Source organism: Centruroides sculpturatus, unplaced genomic scaffold (assembly GCF_000671375.1).
Source record: "Centruroides sculpturatus isolate CEXI.00-Female unplaced genomic scaffold, Cexi_2.0 scaffold875, whole genome shotgun sequence".
NCBI classification, from domain to species: Eukaryota; Metazoa; Arthropoda; class Arachnida; order Scorpiones; family Buthidae; genus Centruroides; species Centruroides sculpturatus.
Window position 1 is genome coordinate 132,102 of NW_019385167.1, and position 17,873 is coordinate 149,974.

The 17,873-nt window shown below is 33.1% G+C and overlaps 1 protein-coding gene across 4 annotated transcripts in view; it reads right to left on the reverse strand.

The window, feature by feature from the left end:
* The window catches only part of LOC111635675 (quinone oxidoreductase-like), a 20,018-nt gene extending 7,110 nt beyond the window's left edge, over positions 1–12,908 (reverse strand). For 3 of the 4 annotated variants that reach the window (XR_002758418.1, XR_002758417.1, XM_023380704.1), the window contains exons 1-6: positions 12,794–12,908; positions 11,161–11,269; positions 10,216–10,365; positions 9,962–10,134; positions 5,787–5,988; positions 5,615–5,716 (exon numbers count right to left, since the gene is read on the reverse strand). Coding sequence is in view for 2 of the 4 variants with exons in the window: in XM_023380704.1 (XP_023236472.1) it covers positions 5,615–5,716; positions 5,787–5,988; positions 9,962–10,134; positions 10,216–10,365; positions 11,161–11,262 (729 nt within the window). In the remaining 2 variants the exon portion in view is untranslated. Of the gene's footprint in view, positions 1–5,614; positions 5,717–5,786; positions 5,989–9,961; positions 10,135–10,215; positions 10,366–11,160; positions 11,270–12,680; positions 12,710–12,793 lie in introns of those variants that run through there. The other variant, XM_023380705.1, reaches the window with a different exon arrangement.
* Between the last annotated feature and the right edge of the window lie 4,965 nt (positions 12,909–17,873).

Genomic DNA, 17,873 nt, shown 5'->3' on the forward strand with positions numbered 1-17,873 from the left:
AGATTTCATTGTTATACCAAGAGTTTGTGCTCACACTTGCGCATTATAACAATGACACATGCAAATTTTCATTTATTTAATTGTTTTGGTATACACAAAATGAAAATGAAAATTTTAATAGATATATAATATCGCTTAGTGGGCCACACAATTTAATGTGACAGGCCATGGGTTGGCCAGGCCTGATTTAAGTCTATTAATGGTTAAAATAAAATTAAAAAGGCAATCAATTAGATGAACAATACAGTAGAACCCCCTATAACACTGTTGATTATTCCGTTTTATTTGAATTCCATGTTATATGAGTCACTTAGATTTTACAAATATGTGAGCCATTCACAACCGGCACACATATTTGTAAAATCTAAGTGACTCATACAACATGGAATTCATATAAAACGGAATTATCAACAGTGTTATAAGAGTCTACTGTATTTATTCAAACATAGTCTACTTAATTATAAAAAACGGTATTGATTAGAAGTGACACAACACTTATGCAAAACTATAAAATAAAAATAAGCTAATCAGTACTTATCAGTTTGTATTTTTTTTATTAAGCCATGCACTTTTAAAGGTAATTAACTTTCAAAAATATTTTCAAAACTTCAAACAAAATAATAAAAATAACTTTCAAAGTCAAACAAAAATTAAAAATGAACTTGTTTGTGTTTCTTAGTGTAACATATAAAATATTTAATCTTTTATTTATTTTTATAGGGTGGGTTAAAGTGTACCTAGATAACCCCAATGACAACACTTCGGACTGTTTGTGCTCCCGGCAGACTCCTCCTGGAGGGGAGCCGCTGGCAGGCCGCCCATTGTTTAACATCACTAGTTATTGATCCACGATAGTTCTTGAACAAAAGAAAAAAAAGGAAATGTCTACTAAAAATGTAGTTAACCGAACTAAACCAACCTAACCGAAGCACCACCATTGGAGTTACCTAGGTACATTTTAACCACCAGGTGTACTGTGGTGGCATTTCGAATTACACAAAATAATTTTTTTTCACTGGCACCAATTTGTAGTACATAAATCAGTTCAGCCAAGGTCAAACTAATTAAGACTAAAGTATTTAAACTAGTTTGGCCCAAAATTGGGTTTGGCTGATAACATACATACATAAATGGCTTTGAAAGTTTACATACATGATTTGAACTGACAGAAGTATTGGCACAGTGATGATATCTAAGCAAATTTGTTTTATCTATGTCATTTTTTATATCCAGTATGGTGATATATGAAATCCAATGATTCTTTTAACTGTATCATGTATGAAAATTATTATTTCAATCTACTTGTTATTACCAAAATAAATAGTACAGGTACTGAAACAACAACAGAAGAAAGAAAAATCATCTCACATTTGTGTAGTCTTAACAAAGCATATTCAGAAATTGGGAAAATAGTTAAAAAGAGCAGGTTTACTGTAAGAAGTATAAATAAGCATTTTAAACCAACTTGAGGCTTCGAAAATAAACCAAGATATGGTCGCCCACAGAACTTACTCCCAGAGGAGAGAAAAATGTCTGTTCAGTCAAGAAGCCAAAAAATTGAAGTTGCAATGATGATAAGGGAAGATTTCAATAAGGTGGTTCATCCGAAAACTGTTCACAGAATCCTTCATCATGCTGGTTATAGAGTGAGAGTAACCAGAAGAAAACCATATAAATTAATTAAAAGAGGAGGTTTGCTTTTGCAAAAGAACATATAAATAAAGATAATTCATTTTGGTCTAGAGCAGGGGTGGCCAACTTTTTGCATACCATGCGCCAATTTTTTGATAGACGAGTTCAGATGCGCAGTGGCGTACCGTGAGTGTTAGCCGCCCGGGGTGGAGAAAAATTTCGGCCACCCCTTAATTAGGTATTTCAATTTATAAGACGAAAATTCAGTTTTGCCACAGAACAAGCAATGAAAAATGCAGTTGTAGTGTAGTTACCCGTATAAAATAGTTCTTTAAGATATCAGTGGTGTACGTACATGAACACGAATGTATCGTGTATCATACAGGCAAAAAAAACAAAAACAAAAGGTCAACAGGTGTTGCAGGAACTACTCGGGAAAAGAAGTTAGTAGTCTAATCCGATTCCGATTCCGATTCCCGGACAGTCCGGACGGTAGCACTATCGTGGGACGTTAGCACTGTCATTTAGACACCTGTAAACTGATCGAAAATAAACATACATGCATACACTGTAATTTACTATGTGGAGAACACTCATTTTATCTGTAAAGTTGATTGCAACGAATTGTGCAACAAATGAACTTGCCAAGACAGACTATAAAAAATTAATTTTCTATGTAATATTCATAATTGCAAAGAAGCCAAATCTGGCAATGTTGCTCAGAACTGACTGAAGCGCCACTTGTAATCGTCCAATGCGCCAAGTTTGGCGCATGCGCCTCGTTTTGGCCACCCCTGGTCTAGAGTGTTGTTTTCAAATGAAAGTAAATTCACTTTAATTCACAACAATGGAAAAAATTTATTTTGGAGAAAACCCAACACAAGTCACAGTAAAATGTGGGAATTGCAGTGTGATGGTATGAGGTTGCATGTCAGCTACTGATGTGGGAAAACTTGTATTCATAGACAATACAATGGATAAAATGATGGTATTCTCAAGGAAAATCTTTCAGTAAAGTGCAAATAAACTAAATTTGGATGATGGCTTTTACTTTCAGCAGGACAATGACTATAAACATCTGACTCATATTGTCCATCAATGACTACTTTATCATACACCTCACACACTGAAACATCACCCACAATCTCCAGATTTGAATCCTAGTGAACATTTATGGAAACAACTTGATGATAGAATGAGAAAATAAGATATATTGAACTTAGATCATTTCAAAGACCTCTCCTTGAATAATGGAAAAAAATCTCCTTTGAAATCATGCAAAAACTAGTGCATTCAATGCCAAAGAGATTAAGAGCTGTTATTAATTAAGAACCACTACAAAATATAAATTGAAATATATTTTTAGCATTATCTTCAACTGTGCCAATATTTTGTCCTTTGTTTTGATGAATAGGAAACTTCATTAATTTTCTAAGAACATATCATTATGTAATTTTAGTTTAAAATTTTGTAATATACTTTATATTATTCTTAACTATGCAAGTTTTATTTTGAAAACAATTACTTTATTTTAACTATATTTCACAATAAATTCAAAAATAGCAAGTGTTCCAATATTTTTGTCCACCACTGTATAGTATTGTACTGTGTTTAAAAAAGATAAATGAACTCTTGATTTCAACAAAAAGAGTAACTTTTTTTGTTTTAACAAAAATTGTATTAAAAAATTTTCAAATAAAATCAAGTATTCTTTTTCCATGTAAAAAAAAAATTTATCATGTAAAAATGGGATTAGTTTTCATTTATCAACTGCATTATTTCAAAATTGCATAAAAATACTGTGTAAAAAAGAGGGATAGGTGTATATGTAATTAATAATAATTATATGGCATATGGTATATTTAACAATTATATCAATAATGAATGTGGAAATAGCTTACAGTAAATTATTATTATTATTGTTAAAGTGATAAAGAATTGTATATATGGTAAGTGAAAAGACAAGTAAAGACAAAGGAAAGCAACAATTTATTTATCAAGAGTGACCACCAACAGCGATACAAGATTCACAGTGGCGGCGCATGGATTGATGTACATTATTAAAAACATCAGGCATGTCATGCACATTTCCAGCAGCAATAGACAATTGGGCAACCAGATCTTCTTCAGATGTTATGGGACTGTCATACACCATACTCTTAATGTGACTCCAAAAGAAGAAATCCAAGCACGTCAAATCTGAGGAGTATGATGGCCAAGGAACAGGTCCGTCCTGTCCTATCCAATGCTGGCTGTAGACAGTGTACAGGTGATTCTTGATGTTCCTGCTGAGGGGCTCCATCATGCTGGAACCACATTTGTGCGCGAACAGCTGGATGAACATCGACCAGAAGTTCAAGTAAGACCTCTTGTAGGAAGATGTCATATGTGTGGTCGGTTAAACGACTAGTCCTACTAAGTATGGTCCTACTAAGTTATTGTGCACAATGCCTGCCCAAACATTAATGGAAAACCTTTCTTGGTAGCCATGTGTTCTTGTGCCATGTGGGTTATCATGAGCCCAAAGGTGAGAATTATGGGTGTTAAACATACCCGACCAAGAAAAAGTAGCCTCATCAGTGAATAAAACATCCGCAGGGAAGGTGGAATTGGATGCAGCCTGCTGTAGCTAAAAGCAGGCAAAGTTGACACACAGGATAATCGGCAGGGGTCAATGCTTGCACTCTCTGCAAATGATACAAGTGCATTTCATCTTCATGTAAAGTCCTCCAAACAGTTGCATGGCTCACACCCAACGCACGTCCAACAGCTCTTGAGCTTGTCATAGGACTATCCTCTACTGTGTGTAACACTGCTTCTTTCACTGCAGGCAATCTGCAATATCTTCCAGTGCCTGTATCATGCCTGGAAGCATAAACCTATCCACTTGCACACAACTCCTGATGAACATGCTCAAATGTTTGGCAATCTGGCAGATTCCTACCCAGAAATTGCTCCATGTACTGTACATCCTTTGAGCAGCCACTCTATTTCCTTGCGCAGCCTCATATATGAAATGCATGTTGGCAAGCTCAGCGTTGGTGTAACGATGCATGTTGCTGAAAATCCATGCAGGGAATGACAATTCAAGCCAGTAAAGCACTTTCATCCACTGAACTCAACAGTACCCTCTCACAGCATTTCCGTACCTACATTCCTATACAAAATCTGCTTATTTAGGTGCCCTCTACCTGCCTTTACATTTCTGACATAGTTTTGAAACATCCTGAATATAACACCCTGAATATATTCAGGGTGTTATATATAATCGAGATGGGTTGATAATAATAATAATAAGCGCAGAGCCCAAACAGTTAGGAGTTGAAAATTGAAATTTGGTACACAGTTACAGTACGTCACAAAAACGCACACTAAGAAGGGATTTTTCGAAATTCCCCCAGAAGGAGAGAGACAGGATTAAGGCTTCTATATACATTATGGATACGAGCCCAAACGATTAGGAGTTGAAAGTTGAAATTTGGTACACAGTTAGGGTATTCACGAGAATGCACACTAAGAAGGGATTTTTCGAAATTACCCCCGGGGGAGAAAGACAGGATTAAGGCTTAACACTTCCATTGTTGATGGAAGTGTTACATAACAATGGAATTGTTAAGAGAAAGCGACGTGCAAGATTTACAGGCGCAGATGCAGTTTTTTCGTTTTTGCAGGAAATTGAACATATTTTTAGAACCATCTAAAAATTCTCTAATTAGTCTGGAAACAAGGGGACCCAATTCTTGCATTCTGTGAAATCGAACATATTTTTAGACCCATCTAAAAATTCTCTAATTAGTCTGGAAACAAGGGGACCCAATTCTTGCATTCTGTGAAAATGGGTAAGGTTGACTGTAACGTAATAATCTTTATCTTAGTTATCGTTACTTTTGCCCAAGCAACGCCGGGCCCACCTTCTAGTGTGTATATATATATATATAATCTAAAAAAGAATTCTATATAAATACATTTATAATACACTTACCATTACCCTTCCACGAGGAGCTAAAATGGTGAGGTCATTCCCAAGATTAACATTTGATAACATTTCTAAGATGACATCTACTCCATTACTTTGAGTTGCTTTCTAAAATTAAACAACAATTAAGAAAATGTATATAAATACATTAGTTATAATTTATTTTACTTAAATTTACCATCATTTCGTCCAAATAATTTTTATCTTTATGACAAAAAACGTAATCAGCACCATTTTTCTGAACTAAATCTATCCCTTCTGAAGTTCCTGCAGTAGCAAGAGTTTTCATGCCATAATGTTTACACATCTGTATAGCTGCTAAACCCACTGCACCACTTGCACCATGAACAAGAACAGTTTCTCCTTTCTTAGCATTTGCTCTAATATATAAAAATAGGCATTTTGTTTAATATTGAATACAGAGTATTTCATAAATACAGAATGATTGTGATTTATGCATGAATTATGTACTGTAATGCATGCATGAAAAAAGATTTGTATTATGGCCATTTAATTAATATAAATGTGAGAAGCTTGGAGCTGTTTTTCTATAATTTCAAATGAAAATTCACGTTACTAGAAACTTTTCTTTATTACCATCCATTTCTCACAAAGTTAAAAACGGATGATGATCAAATGTTAATTTAACTGTCAACAATAGACTAAGAAACTCATGTTAAAAGGAGGAGTCTTTGACCCAACAAGTCCCTTCCCCCTCTCACTGATATGAGAAAGTTTCAAAAGTTAAACAATTTCACGGTGTGAGTCTGAACAACAAGTCAGATTCCCACTGTGCTAGCTGGCCTGTCAATGACATACTGAAGGTGTCATCACTACAAACATAAGGTCGTGAGACCAAATTCCCACACCAGAGAGGGATATAATGGCCAGACACCCACTTGTTGGGGCAAACATACTAGGAAGAGCATAGAAGCAGCTCTACTCGCCAACTCCTGTACTACCATAGTCAGTCCCTAAGACAGGGGTCGCCAAACTTTTTTAACCGTTGACCTCCAATCACTTTCCAAAGCCTCATATTGACCCCCACTGTAAAGTTTTATTACAAGGGTATATGTATGAGCAAAAAGAAAAAAAACCGTTATAGGTTGTGGTCTCTGTCTAAGCAAAAAAAAAAAAAAAGGTTGTAACCCCTTAGCCGCATCGACCCCCCAATGATGTTGCATCGACCCCTGGGGCTCCATATCGACCACTTTGGCAACCCCTGCCCTAAGAAATATCTTTAACCTTGTGAATTTTGCGTCTTTCCAAATGTCTTCCCAATCCTCCACAGATAATTTATCTCCTAGAACAATGGCCATTACAGTAGAGTTATGATAGTTAACCAATTTATGTAAACTCTCTCTCTCTCAGTCGACTTAAATCTTAAGTTAAAGGCAGTATATATCCCATAGATATCAAATCGTATAGAGATGCATGTGCTATATGCTATACATATAATTGTAATCATAGCTAGTTATAGTAAATAATTTTATTTTCCTATTAAAGTTACTGTTTAGTTAAACTGGCATTGACTCCAATTGTTTAAACTAGTCACTCTATTGACTTATCTGTGACCTCCCCACTCAACTTATAGTCCTCCTAGCCATCCAGTGACAACATAAACAGGTTTTAAGAACCTAACACCAATCAAAGGGGTTTAGAGCTTTACTCTCTAATCCCCAGCTTCTCACAAATATATTAAAATTTGAACAACATCCTTGTTTCCTTACTCTTATCCTAATTATTCTGTATGAAAGGCTTTCACCAACAAAGGGAAATGTATATATATATTTGGAAACTAAGAGAATAAATAAAAATTACATTAAAAATTAAGAAAGAAATTGAAATTAAATAAATAAATTATATACTTTCTTATTATGTTTATTTACATGTAATAACAAACTAAAAGCAAACTCTGCATTTTTTTTACGAATGGCACATCTTTGTTTCTCAGATAAAATTTTCGTTACTTCTTTATCTGTTTCTTGAGTCTTTTTTGATTATATCTTTCTTAGCNTATAGTAGTGAATTCTCTTAATTTTTAATGTAATTTTTATTTATTCTCTTAGTTTCCAAATGAGGAGCTTAAATACAAAATATAATATTTCCATTACAAAAACAAATTGACAGCATTCTTCAATATTGTACTCTATCTGAGTAAGAAGATATACTTAGGTACTCAAAATACATTTTATAGCAGAATACAATTTCATTCTCTCCAGTCATATGTATAATGTTGATTCATAATCTTCAGTTAAAAAAAAAAACAAATTTATTTTTTCAGATTCATTACTGTCACAATCATCATGATCTTTGTCATGTGTTATATTGCCAAATTCAGCTTCTAAGACATAGGAAAAGTGTGTCTTATAGGCCTCAAATACAGTAATTATAAAGTAATTTAGAAAATTTAGCATAGTTTTTTTGATATAAAGCACCAGAACATTTTTCTTTCAAAAAGTGTTCAAAATTGAAAAGTTTGGCTATAAAATCTCTGATAAAAAGCCTGATGCTGGCCCCTGAACAAGGCCGAAAATGTATGCTTCATGTTTATATCAAAATTGCTGGAAATATGCGAAAAGGTTAGTTTAGTATCTATTTAGCTAGAAAGAATAAGTTTTTATAAAACATTTTACATTGTAAATGTTTTTCTAATAGTAAATGGGATCTATCATCCTTTGTGTTAAGCCAATCCTTAATCCTACAAAAGTTTTTGCAATCTCCTACCATTCAATGTTTGCATTGAGTAGTAGGAGATTGCAAAATCTTTTGTAAAAGGAAATAAAAAAAATGCAATAAAATCTCTCTTAGTAAACACCCACTTAAATGAACAATCAGAAAATTCCTCTTGAAAATGCCATAGGTTGTTATAGTTATTCTTGTAAAAGGGGTTTCATCACATTTAATTTCAAAATAAATATTTATAAATCATGAAATGTATGAAAATAAAATGTAAATTAATAGGCAGTTCCAATTTTCCCCAGTTGGTCTTGTACTTCAAATGATCAGCTGTAATTCCCCAAATACAAAAATTAGTGCTTGATTAGTTGCTACAGATACAATCTTTCTTCAGCTCTTTCTATCTGCCAAAATGATTTTCCAGTTGAATATTCTTAATAGTTTTAGATCTTCTATTTTGTCCAAACATCTTTTTTTTCTGGCTGACCTTGAGATCAGACTTGTTCCTATTGTTTAGGTATAGACAAATTTTGACAGCCAATCTAAGTACATTTTTTCAAAATAACACAACAATCTAATTTGACTGGCTTTAAAATTCTTGCTATATATGTGGCACTGAATAGTTGATATATTTCTCTGAAATGTGGACAACAACAAACTAAAATGAAAAACTACTATAGAATTTTGAAAACATAAATCTACAAAAATTTTTGCTCCTGTTTAGAATAACAAATGGCCAAAAAATATACTTATCCAAAATTTTACACCCAAAATGTAGAAAAAGTAAGGCATGTCAACAAAATAGAAAAAAGTAGCACAAGTGGAAGCCATGTGTATAGCTTTTTGTCACATCTGACATCAGATTGGCAATGAAATTTGGCCTGAAAATATATACCAAATATAGGCCCACATATATAAGCCTATATAACGAGAACAGTCTACTGGAAATTTCCCCTCAATTTTCCAACGGTCAACCACTGCTCATATCAGTCTTCCTTTTTACCAGTTTGGAACAACCTCATAGCAATCTTTGTTTTAAAAACATTATTTTGTAAAAAAAGAAATAAATTTTCTTCTCATAACAGATATAATATATATTTTTGATTACAAATTATAAGATAAAAATTTATTTTCATAAAAATTTAATTAAACATTACCTCTATCACAATTGCAAATGAGGTGATCTGTAGAAAAACATACTTAAGTTAAATTCTGATATTTTAAGGAATTCTCAAAAAACTGTTTTTGTTTTTTTGGAAGAGGTTTGTTAAGAAGTAAGATGTAAATGTTAAATACACTTGAGTAAAGAGCTTATTATAGAAAGGGAAATGAATATTTATATTGATAAAACTTTACTCAGTACGCATAATAAAACACTTAATTGAATAAGGTATCTAAGTGCACTTAGATACCTTATTCCATAGAAATCCTCAATTACAAAAATATTACTGATAGCAATTCAATTTGTTGACGGTAAAAGTTCTTAGATTTTTTCTTTTCAAATCTGAATTATTTTAATCAAACCTATTATTTTAACTTTTTCATGTATAAAATATTTTAATTATTATTAATAATAGTATATTTCAGTCATACAAAACAGGAATGTATAAATCACAACAGCAACATAACATTTATATATATTTTAAAATTTTTGTAAATTGAAAAATAACATACTTTAGGAATAAAGCTCTAAAAGCTGTAAAATATGGAATTCCAATTGAAGCACCTTGATGAAAAGTTAATTTTTCAGAAAGTGGAAAGACTTCCTTTTCCTCCGCTGCAACATATTCAGCATATGTACCTTGACGATTGGTTGGTAAAATGCAAACAAAGACTCTATCACCAACCTGATTTTTTAATATAAATGTATTTAATTGATAATTACTTGAAAAGAATGTCAAATTTTTTAATTCTAATTTCATCTTTACCTTTACTTTTTTTACATTTTTCCCAACAGCTTCAATTATACCTGCACCATCTTTACCAAGAATATAAGGCAACTGAGGATTTCCAGATGCTCCCTCACGAATATACGTATCTATAGGATTTACACCAGCAGATTTAATTTGTACTAAAACCTATTGAGAATATGAATTAAATGAATATGTTTAGAAATATTATACAATAAATGAATATAATGTATTATTGTAATGTTTCTATAATTTAAACAAATTTTTATATCTTTAAAAGTTTGAAAAATTGTATATAACAATACTGAACAAAAAAAAAAATAGGAAATACAGTGGGTAATTGGTTAATGAACATAATCCATTCCCAGACTATATTTGCTATCTGAATTGTTCATTAACCAATTATCAATTAACAATAGATTTTTGTGGGAATTTGATTAATTTGTTCTGGAGACTCCAAAAAAAAAAATAAATAAATTATATACTTTCTTATTATGTTTATTTACATGTAATAACAAACTAAAAGCAAACTCTGCATTTTTTTTACGAATGGCACATCTTTGTTTCTCAGATAAAATTTTCGTTACTTCTTTATCTGTTTCTTGAGTCTTTTTTGATTATATCTTTCTTAGCTAAGATTGTATCTACTGTAGACTTGTTGAAGTCATCTGTCTACAATATCAGACATCTTCCCAATCTCTAACTTGACTATTATTTCTTGCTTAGTTTCTATAGTGAACACAGTTCTTGACACTTCACTCTTTTTAGGCCCCATAATATTATCACTTTTTTAAATAAAAAGTTCAGAAAGCACTTACAAAAATTCAGAGAACAGAAGTTAAAGATAAAAATAAGTTAAGTTAAAAATTAAAATTTTTTGCGAAAGCGTTTGACGTCCAATTTGTTTGCAGTCCGAACTGTTCGTTAACCGATCACCCACCGAAATTCAATAAATTCTCTTACCTGATTATCCAAAATACTTGGAACTGGTACATCATTTTGAACTTGAAGAACTTTTGGTCCTCCAAATTTTAGTATTCTTGCAGCACGCATAACTTTTGCCATCTTTTATCTAAAAATGATTATATTAAAAATACATAAAACAATTTTAAACTTTAATTTAATGCATTTTGATAATATAGTATGACTTCTGTTTCATAAACATATATCATCAACTAAGCAGATAAATAGATATAAAATATTTATTCAGGCTATTAAAATTTCTTGAATTTTTATGACTTTCAAAACTAATAAGCAGACCAGCATGAAATTCCAGCAAAGTTCAATTTAATAGAATTAATGTTTTCAACCACACTTTAATGATCACAATCAAAACATAGCCTACATATTGACAAAAAAAGGGTCTCACAAGCATTAAACCAATAGAGAACAAAAATTTAGAAACGAGCAGTGACAAGACTCCTAAGAAGATAACACCCTATCCACGGCCAGATATACCCATTAATTAATGCAGTCCCGATAACTGTTAACAAAATGACAGATATATATAACCATATAATCATAATAAATTTATACAGTAGAACCTCGAAAACTCGGCCTAATGTGGACCGAAGTTTGTGAAAATGCCGGGTTATCGGGAATGAGGTTAAAAAAATAAGTACGAGTGTTTCCTCAGAAAATACTGTACTGTACTTGTATGTATTGTTTACTTGAGAATATAACAGAGAATAAACTGCCCAAATACCCTTAAACAAAGGAAAAGTACGTCCTTTATGAAGGCATAGAGCCTTTACTACATGAAAATGAAAATTAATGAATACACTGTGTACAGTAATTTACCTGATAAGACAGACCTAAGAAAAATACTTTATGAGAGCTTTTATACTTTTATAAAGCTGTCTATAATGAAAATGAATTAACTAAGGATTTTTTGCCTTGCCAAGGTGTGGCCGAGTTATCCGGAGTGCCGGGTTATCGAGAGCCGAGTTTTCGAGGTTCTACTGTACCAGTAAAGCAGTGATTAAAGTCAAGACTAGACCGGATTGACGAAAGTAAGGCAATGCAACAATTGGACAATCTGCAAAGGAGAATGGATGAATCTCTACAGGAAACTTGCCCCATTCATACATCAAACACTCAAAGAAAACCCTGAAGATCCCACTGGTTGGGTGCAAACTCGTGACTGACTACACGACATCAGCTCACAGGTCGAGACAGAATTTTTGCATAAACTAAACATTTTGCAACTTGGAACACAATCAAATTTATTATTTGGTGGAGAAAGAAAGGTCTGTTCTATGTTACGGTTTAGGGCTGAGTTTAAATCCTTAATACAGTTCTAATTATTATTATTATTATTGTTGATTTTGGCATCATCAATCAACCTGTTCATTGAACATGTGATAATAATTAATTACGACCGAAAAGTTATTTCTAAACAATCCTCAACTAAACACTCGAATGTAAAATACGTAATTCTAATGATAAAGCAGATAGATAATAAAGATGTTCTCTTTCCTTACGTTAAGAAATGGCGTCTGGTAACGATAATTGTAACGTAATTAAAAATTATTTTTCCGAAAAAAACACATAAAAGTACGTAATTAACTTTATTATTAACGATTTTACGACTTACCTATAAAGCAGACGATAAATATCGTACGTTAGACGGCGTGTGCTATAAATTGACTACAGGAACGAGATTAGATAATTAATTTTAAAATAATCTCGGCTTCCGTTTGCCACCTCTGGTGGCCGTTTTGTGTCAAATCTTATTTCTAAATATGGATCATATTACTTCCAAAAGCCTCCGGTGGCGTTCTTAAATTTTTTTCTTTGGAAAAATGAGTTGAACGGATAAAAAAATTTTTAATGCGAATTCAATAAAATTTTATCTTATGTCACAGCTAAATTATAAGTAATAGAAGACACGACATAATATAAATAAAATAAAAAATGAATTTTAATTAAGAAACATTTTTTGGAAACCTTACTACTGTTGTTTTCCTTTTACTTTGGGGGTACCAGGGCCCCAAAAGCCTCTAAGTGTGATAGAAAACACTTATAAAAATATCTAGCGTCCACATTTACCTCTAGATAAGCGGTCCACCAGTGGCCAAGAGGTCTTAGTACCCTAAACACTGGGAGTTCGGTTGTGCGTTCGTACCTCGCTCGAACAGGCTGGCCACATGGAGTTTTTCGGGTTTTCTCAACGCCTGAATAGGGGCCAGTTACTCTATAAAGACCTACCGGAAGGCATTATTCCCCTGCTCTCACGAAAAGCCAAACAGTTAAAAGCTTCGGCCGGATTATCGGATGCTGACGCTATCGTTCTTTATAGGTGAACTAGCAGACCCCGCCACGCGTTGTTGTGGCTCAAAATGTATCTATTATAAATGTATAACACTTCCCCATGGGGGAATAATTTTTTAAAAAATTTCTTCTTAGTGTACATTCTCTTGACGTACCCTATTAAAACGCAATCAAAAACGCAAAAAACCGCATCTTAATTAGTATAAATAGAAGCAGAGTTCTTTACTGTAAGCCTTAATCCTGTCCATCTCCTAACCAATTATCAATTTACCATAGATTTTTGTGGGAATTTGATTAATTTGTTCTGGAGACCCCAAAAAATAAATAAATAAATTATATACTTTATATATAATTATGTTTATTTACATGTAATAACAAACTAAAAGCAATCTCTCCATTTTTTCATGGATGGTACATCTTTGTTTCTCAGATGCAATTTTCGTTACTTCTTTATCTGTTTCTTGAGTCTTTTTTGATTATATCTTTCTTAGCTAAGATTGTATCTACTGTAGACTTGTTGAAGTCATCTGTCTACAATATCAGACATCTTCCCAATCTCTAACTTGACTATTATTTCTTGCTTAGTTTCTATAGTGAACACAGTTCTTGACACTTCACTCTTTTTAGGCCCCATAATATTATCACTTTTTTAAATAAAAAGTTCAGAAAGCACTTACAAAAATTCAGAGAACAGAAGTTAAAGATAAAAATAAGTTAAGTTAAAAATTAAAATTTTTTGCGAAAGCGTTTGACGTCCAATTTGTTTGCAGTCCGAACTGTTCGTTAACCGATCACCCACCGAAATTCAATAAATTCTCTTACCTGATTATCCAAAATACTTGGAACTGGTACATCATTTTGAACTTGAAGAACTTTTGGTCCTCCAAATTTTAGTATTCTTGCAGCACGCATAACTTTTGCCATCTTTTATCTAAAAATGATTATATTAAAAATACATAAAACAATTTTAAACTTTAATTTAATGCATTTTGATAATATAGTATGACTTCTGTTTCATAAACATATATCATCAACTAAGCAGATAAATAGATATAAAATATTTATTCAGGCTATTAAAATTTCTTGAATTTTTATGACTTTCAAAACTAATAAGCAGACCAGCATGAAATTCCAGCAAAGTTCAATTTAATAGAATTAATGTTTTCAACCACACTTTAATGATCACAATCAAAACATAGCCTACATATTGACAAAAAAAGGGTCTCACAAGCATTAAACCAATAGAGAACAAAAATTTAGAAACGAGCAGTGACAAGACTCCTAAGAAGATAACACCCTATCCACGGCCAGATATACCCATTAATTAATGCAGTCCCGATAACTGTTAACAAAATGACAGATATATATAACCATATAATCATAATAAATTTATACAGTAGAACCTCGAAAACTCGGCCTAATGTGGACCGAAGTTTGTGAAAATGCCGGGTTATCGGGAATGAGGTTAAAAAAATAAGTACGAGTGTTTCCTCAGAAAATACTGTACTGTACTTGTATGTATTGTTTACTTGAGAATATAACAGAGAATAAACTGCCCAAATACCCTTAAACAAAGGAAAAGTACGTCCTTTATGAAGGCATAGAGCCTTTACTACATGAAAATGAAAATTAATGAATACACTGTGTACAGTAATTTACCTGATAAGACAGACCTAAGAAAAATACTTTATGAGAGCTTTTATACTTTTATAAAGCTGTCTATAATGAAAATTAATTAACTAAGGATTTTTTTGCCCTGCCAAGGTGTGGCCGAGTTATCCGGAGTGCCGGGTTATCGANATGGCTAAAAAATGCTCAAAATACGTACGGAAATACGGTATTACAGCACCACCTGTATTGGACGACCACCTGTCTAAAGGACCACTTTTTGAAGGAACCGTGGGTGGTCGCCATAGACAGGTTTTTCTGTATAGATATAGATAGCTTTTTAACTGAAATCTCCATGTAAACTTAACGAAAGAATAAGAAAAAGTTCTAAGTTGGTATGAAATCAGATAAATTGTGCCATCGATTAATCATGTTGGATTTTAAGTAAAATCTCAAACGTGCTTTTTACTTTCCCGGTTGCAATGTATAAATAATAATTGTCTCGAGTAGGGTCAGACTTAATGAAGATTTTACTAGTTATTAGCATTTACAATTTTTTTTTTTATAAAACTCGTCCCTAGTCTTAAAATTAAGCATTTTTTTGTTATTTTATAATAATAATACAAAGACGTTTTTATAGCAAAATCTGATAAAAGATGGCGCAATACACAATTTTATTTATTATGATTAACACTCCCATTGTTATCAGATATTTAGTTAAATATAAATAGAACAAATAACGATTATATCATACAGGGTCGCGGTGGCCGTATCTGGACGCCACGCTCCGTCCTTTGTGTCGTCCTGAGTTTGTGACCCCCTAGTAGTGATGATCGATGTATCGATGTTACATCGATGATCGATGTAACATCGATACATCGATGTTTTTGTTCGTCAATGCATCGACCTTCCGATGTTTTTGAAACATCGATCCTGAATCGATGTTAGCAATATGTGAATTTCGATTCATCGATGCATGCAGTTCATTCTTTGTTCCTAATGTTACCACCTGTTCGGTTTTCACCCGGACAGTCCGGGAATTTCGTAGAAATTGTGAAATTGCGATAAAACAAAGTTCTCGAAAATATGTTTACAAATTTATACTATTTTAACAGTGAATGAACTCACACTCATTGAAACTCATCTGCAACTCTGCCATGTTAGTCTGTTTACGCCGACTTGTGGCGCGCAACCTGTCGACTTTGAGGCCGGATGGCCAACGGTCAAGGTGGCAGCCTACCTCTCTGGGGACCCGGGATCGAATCCGGACGGGTCAAGGAATCCCCAGGAATTTTTCGGGGGGTGGTCTGTTCGGATATGTCAGGCCCCGTCCCTCACCACCCGATCGCCCCATTGTGGGCCTGGCCGAACCCATAATGGGCCTGCTATAAAAGGCCCTCTTAGTGCCCACAGGGCGGAAATAGTAAAAAAAACCCTGTCGACTTTTTTTGCATGTACGATCGTACACGTATCAAATAGAGCTAAGTTATCTGTACCTGTTCTTTCTTAATTTAGGTTACTTANGGCCGAACCCATAATGGGCCTGCTATAAAAGGCCCTCTTAGTGCCCACAGGGCGGAAATAGTAAAAAAAACCCTGTCGACTTTTTTTGCATGTACGATCGTACACGTATCAAATAGAGCTAAGTTATCTGTACCTGTTCTTTCTTAATAATGTCTCCAAAGTTTAGCAAATTATTCGCAGAAAAAAAATTTAACACTAAACACGCAACCGCCATTCGATGCGCCGCTCTACGACAAAAACAAGCTTAATTAAGCAATGGCGTCGTCGAACGGTGCACACTCGGTAAGTAATCTAACAATTTTTTTATAGCCTAGTTTATATGGATTGTTCAAAAAAAATTATACGTGTTTTGGAAATGTTGAGTCAAATTAGTCTAGAATCGATTAATTTTATGGAAGAAAACCTTTCAAACAGCCGTAGTCCCTAAACTGCACACATGCCGAACTATGATTAGCTCATGTATTTAAGGACTTGTACAACATCAATTNTTATATAAATAATGTCTCCAAAGTTTAGCAAATTTTTCGCAGAAAAAAAAATTTAACACTAAACACGCGGCCGCCATTCGATGCGCCGCTCTACGACAAAAACAAGCTTAATTAAGCAATGACGTCGTAGAACGGTGCACACTCGGTATGTAATCCCACAATTCTTTTATAGCCCAGCTTATATGGATTTTTCCAAAAAACTTATACGTGTTTTGGAAATGATGAGTCAAATTAGTCTAAAATCGATTAATTTTATGGAAGAAAACCTTTCAAACAGCCGTAGTCCCTAAACTGCACACATGCCGGGCTATGATTGGCTCATGTATTTACGGACTTATACAACATCAATTCCATAAAACACGGAACGTATCTACCGATTTATAGGGGGTCGGTCTACTGTACTTTACCGGTGACAGTCATCTATTAATTGGTAAATTTGTTATTCTGTATTTCAGTTGGTGGCATTGTTGGTGCAGATTACAACTAAAAAAAATAATTTTCTGATTAATAATTTTTAAAATCATCGATTTTTGTTACAAAAGTGGAATTAAATAATTGTTTAAAAATTTCATCTAAAATAAACTCTTAATACTTTTTCTCTAAATATAAAATGACTTATAAAAAAATATGCGTATTACGATTCCTTTAAGACTTGGAACGTTCTATGCTAATATTCGATTGATAACATTACAGGATAAAAAATTCAATACATTACAAACAGTTACAGTTTGAATGTGTACACTTTATACTTATCACAAGCTGTACACTTTGTACAAAATTGCT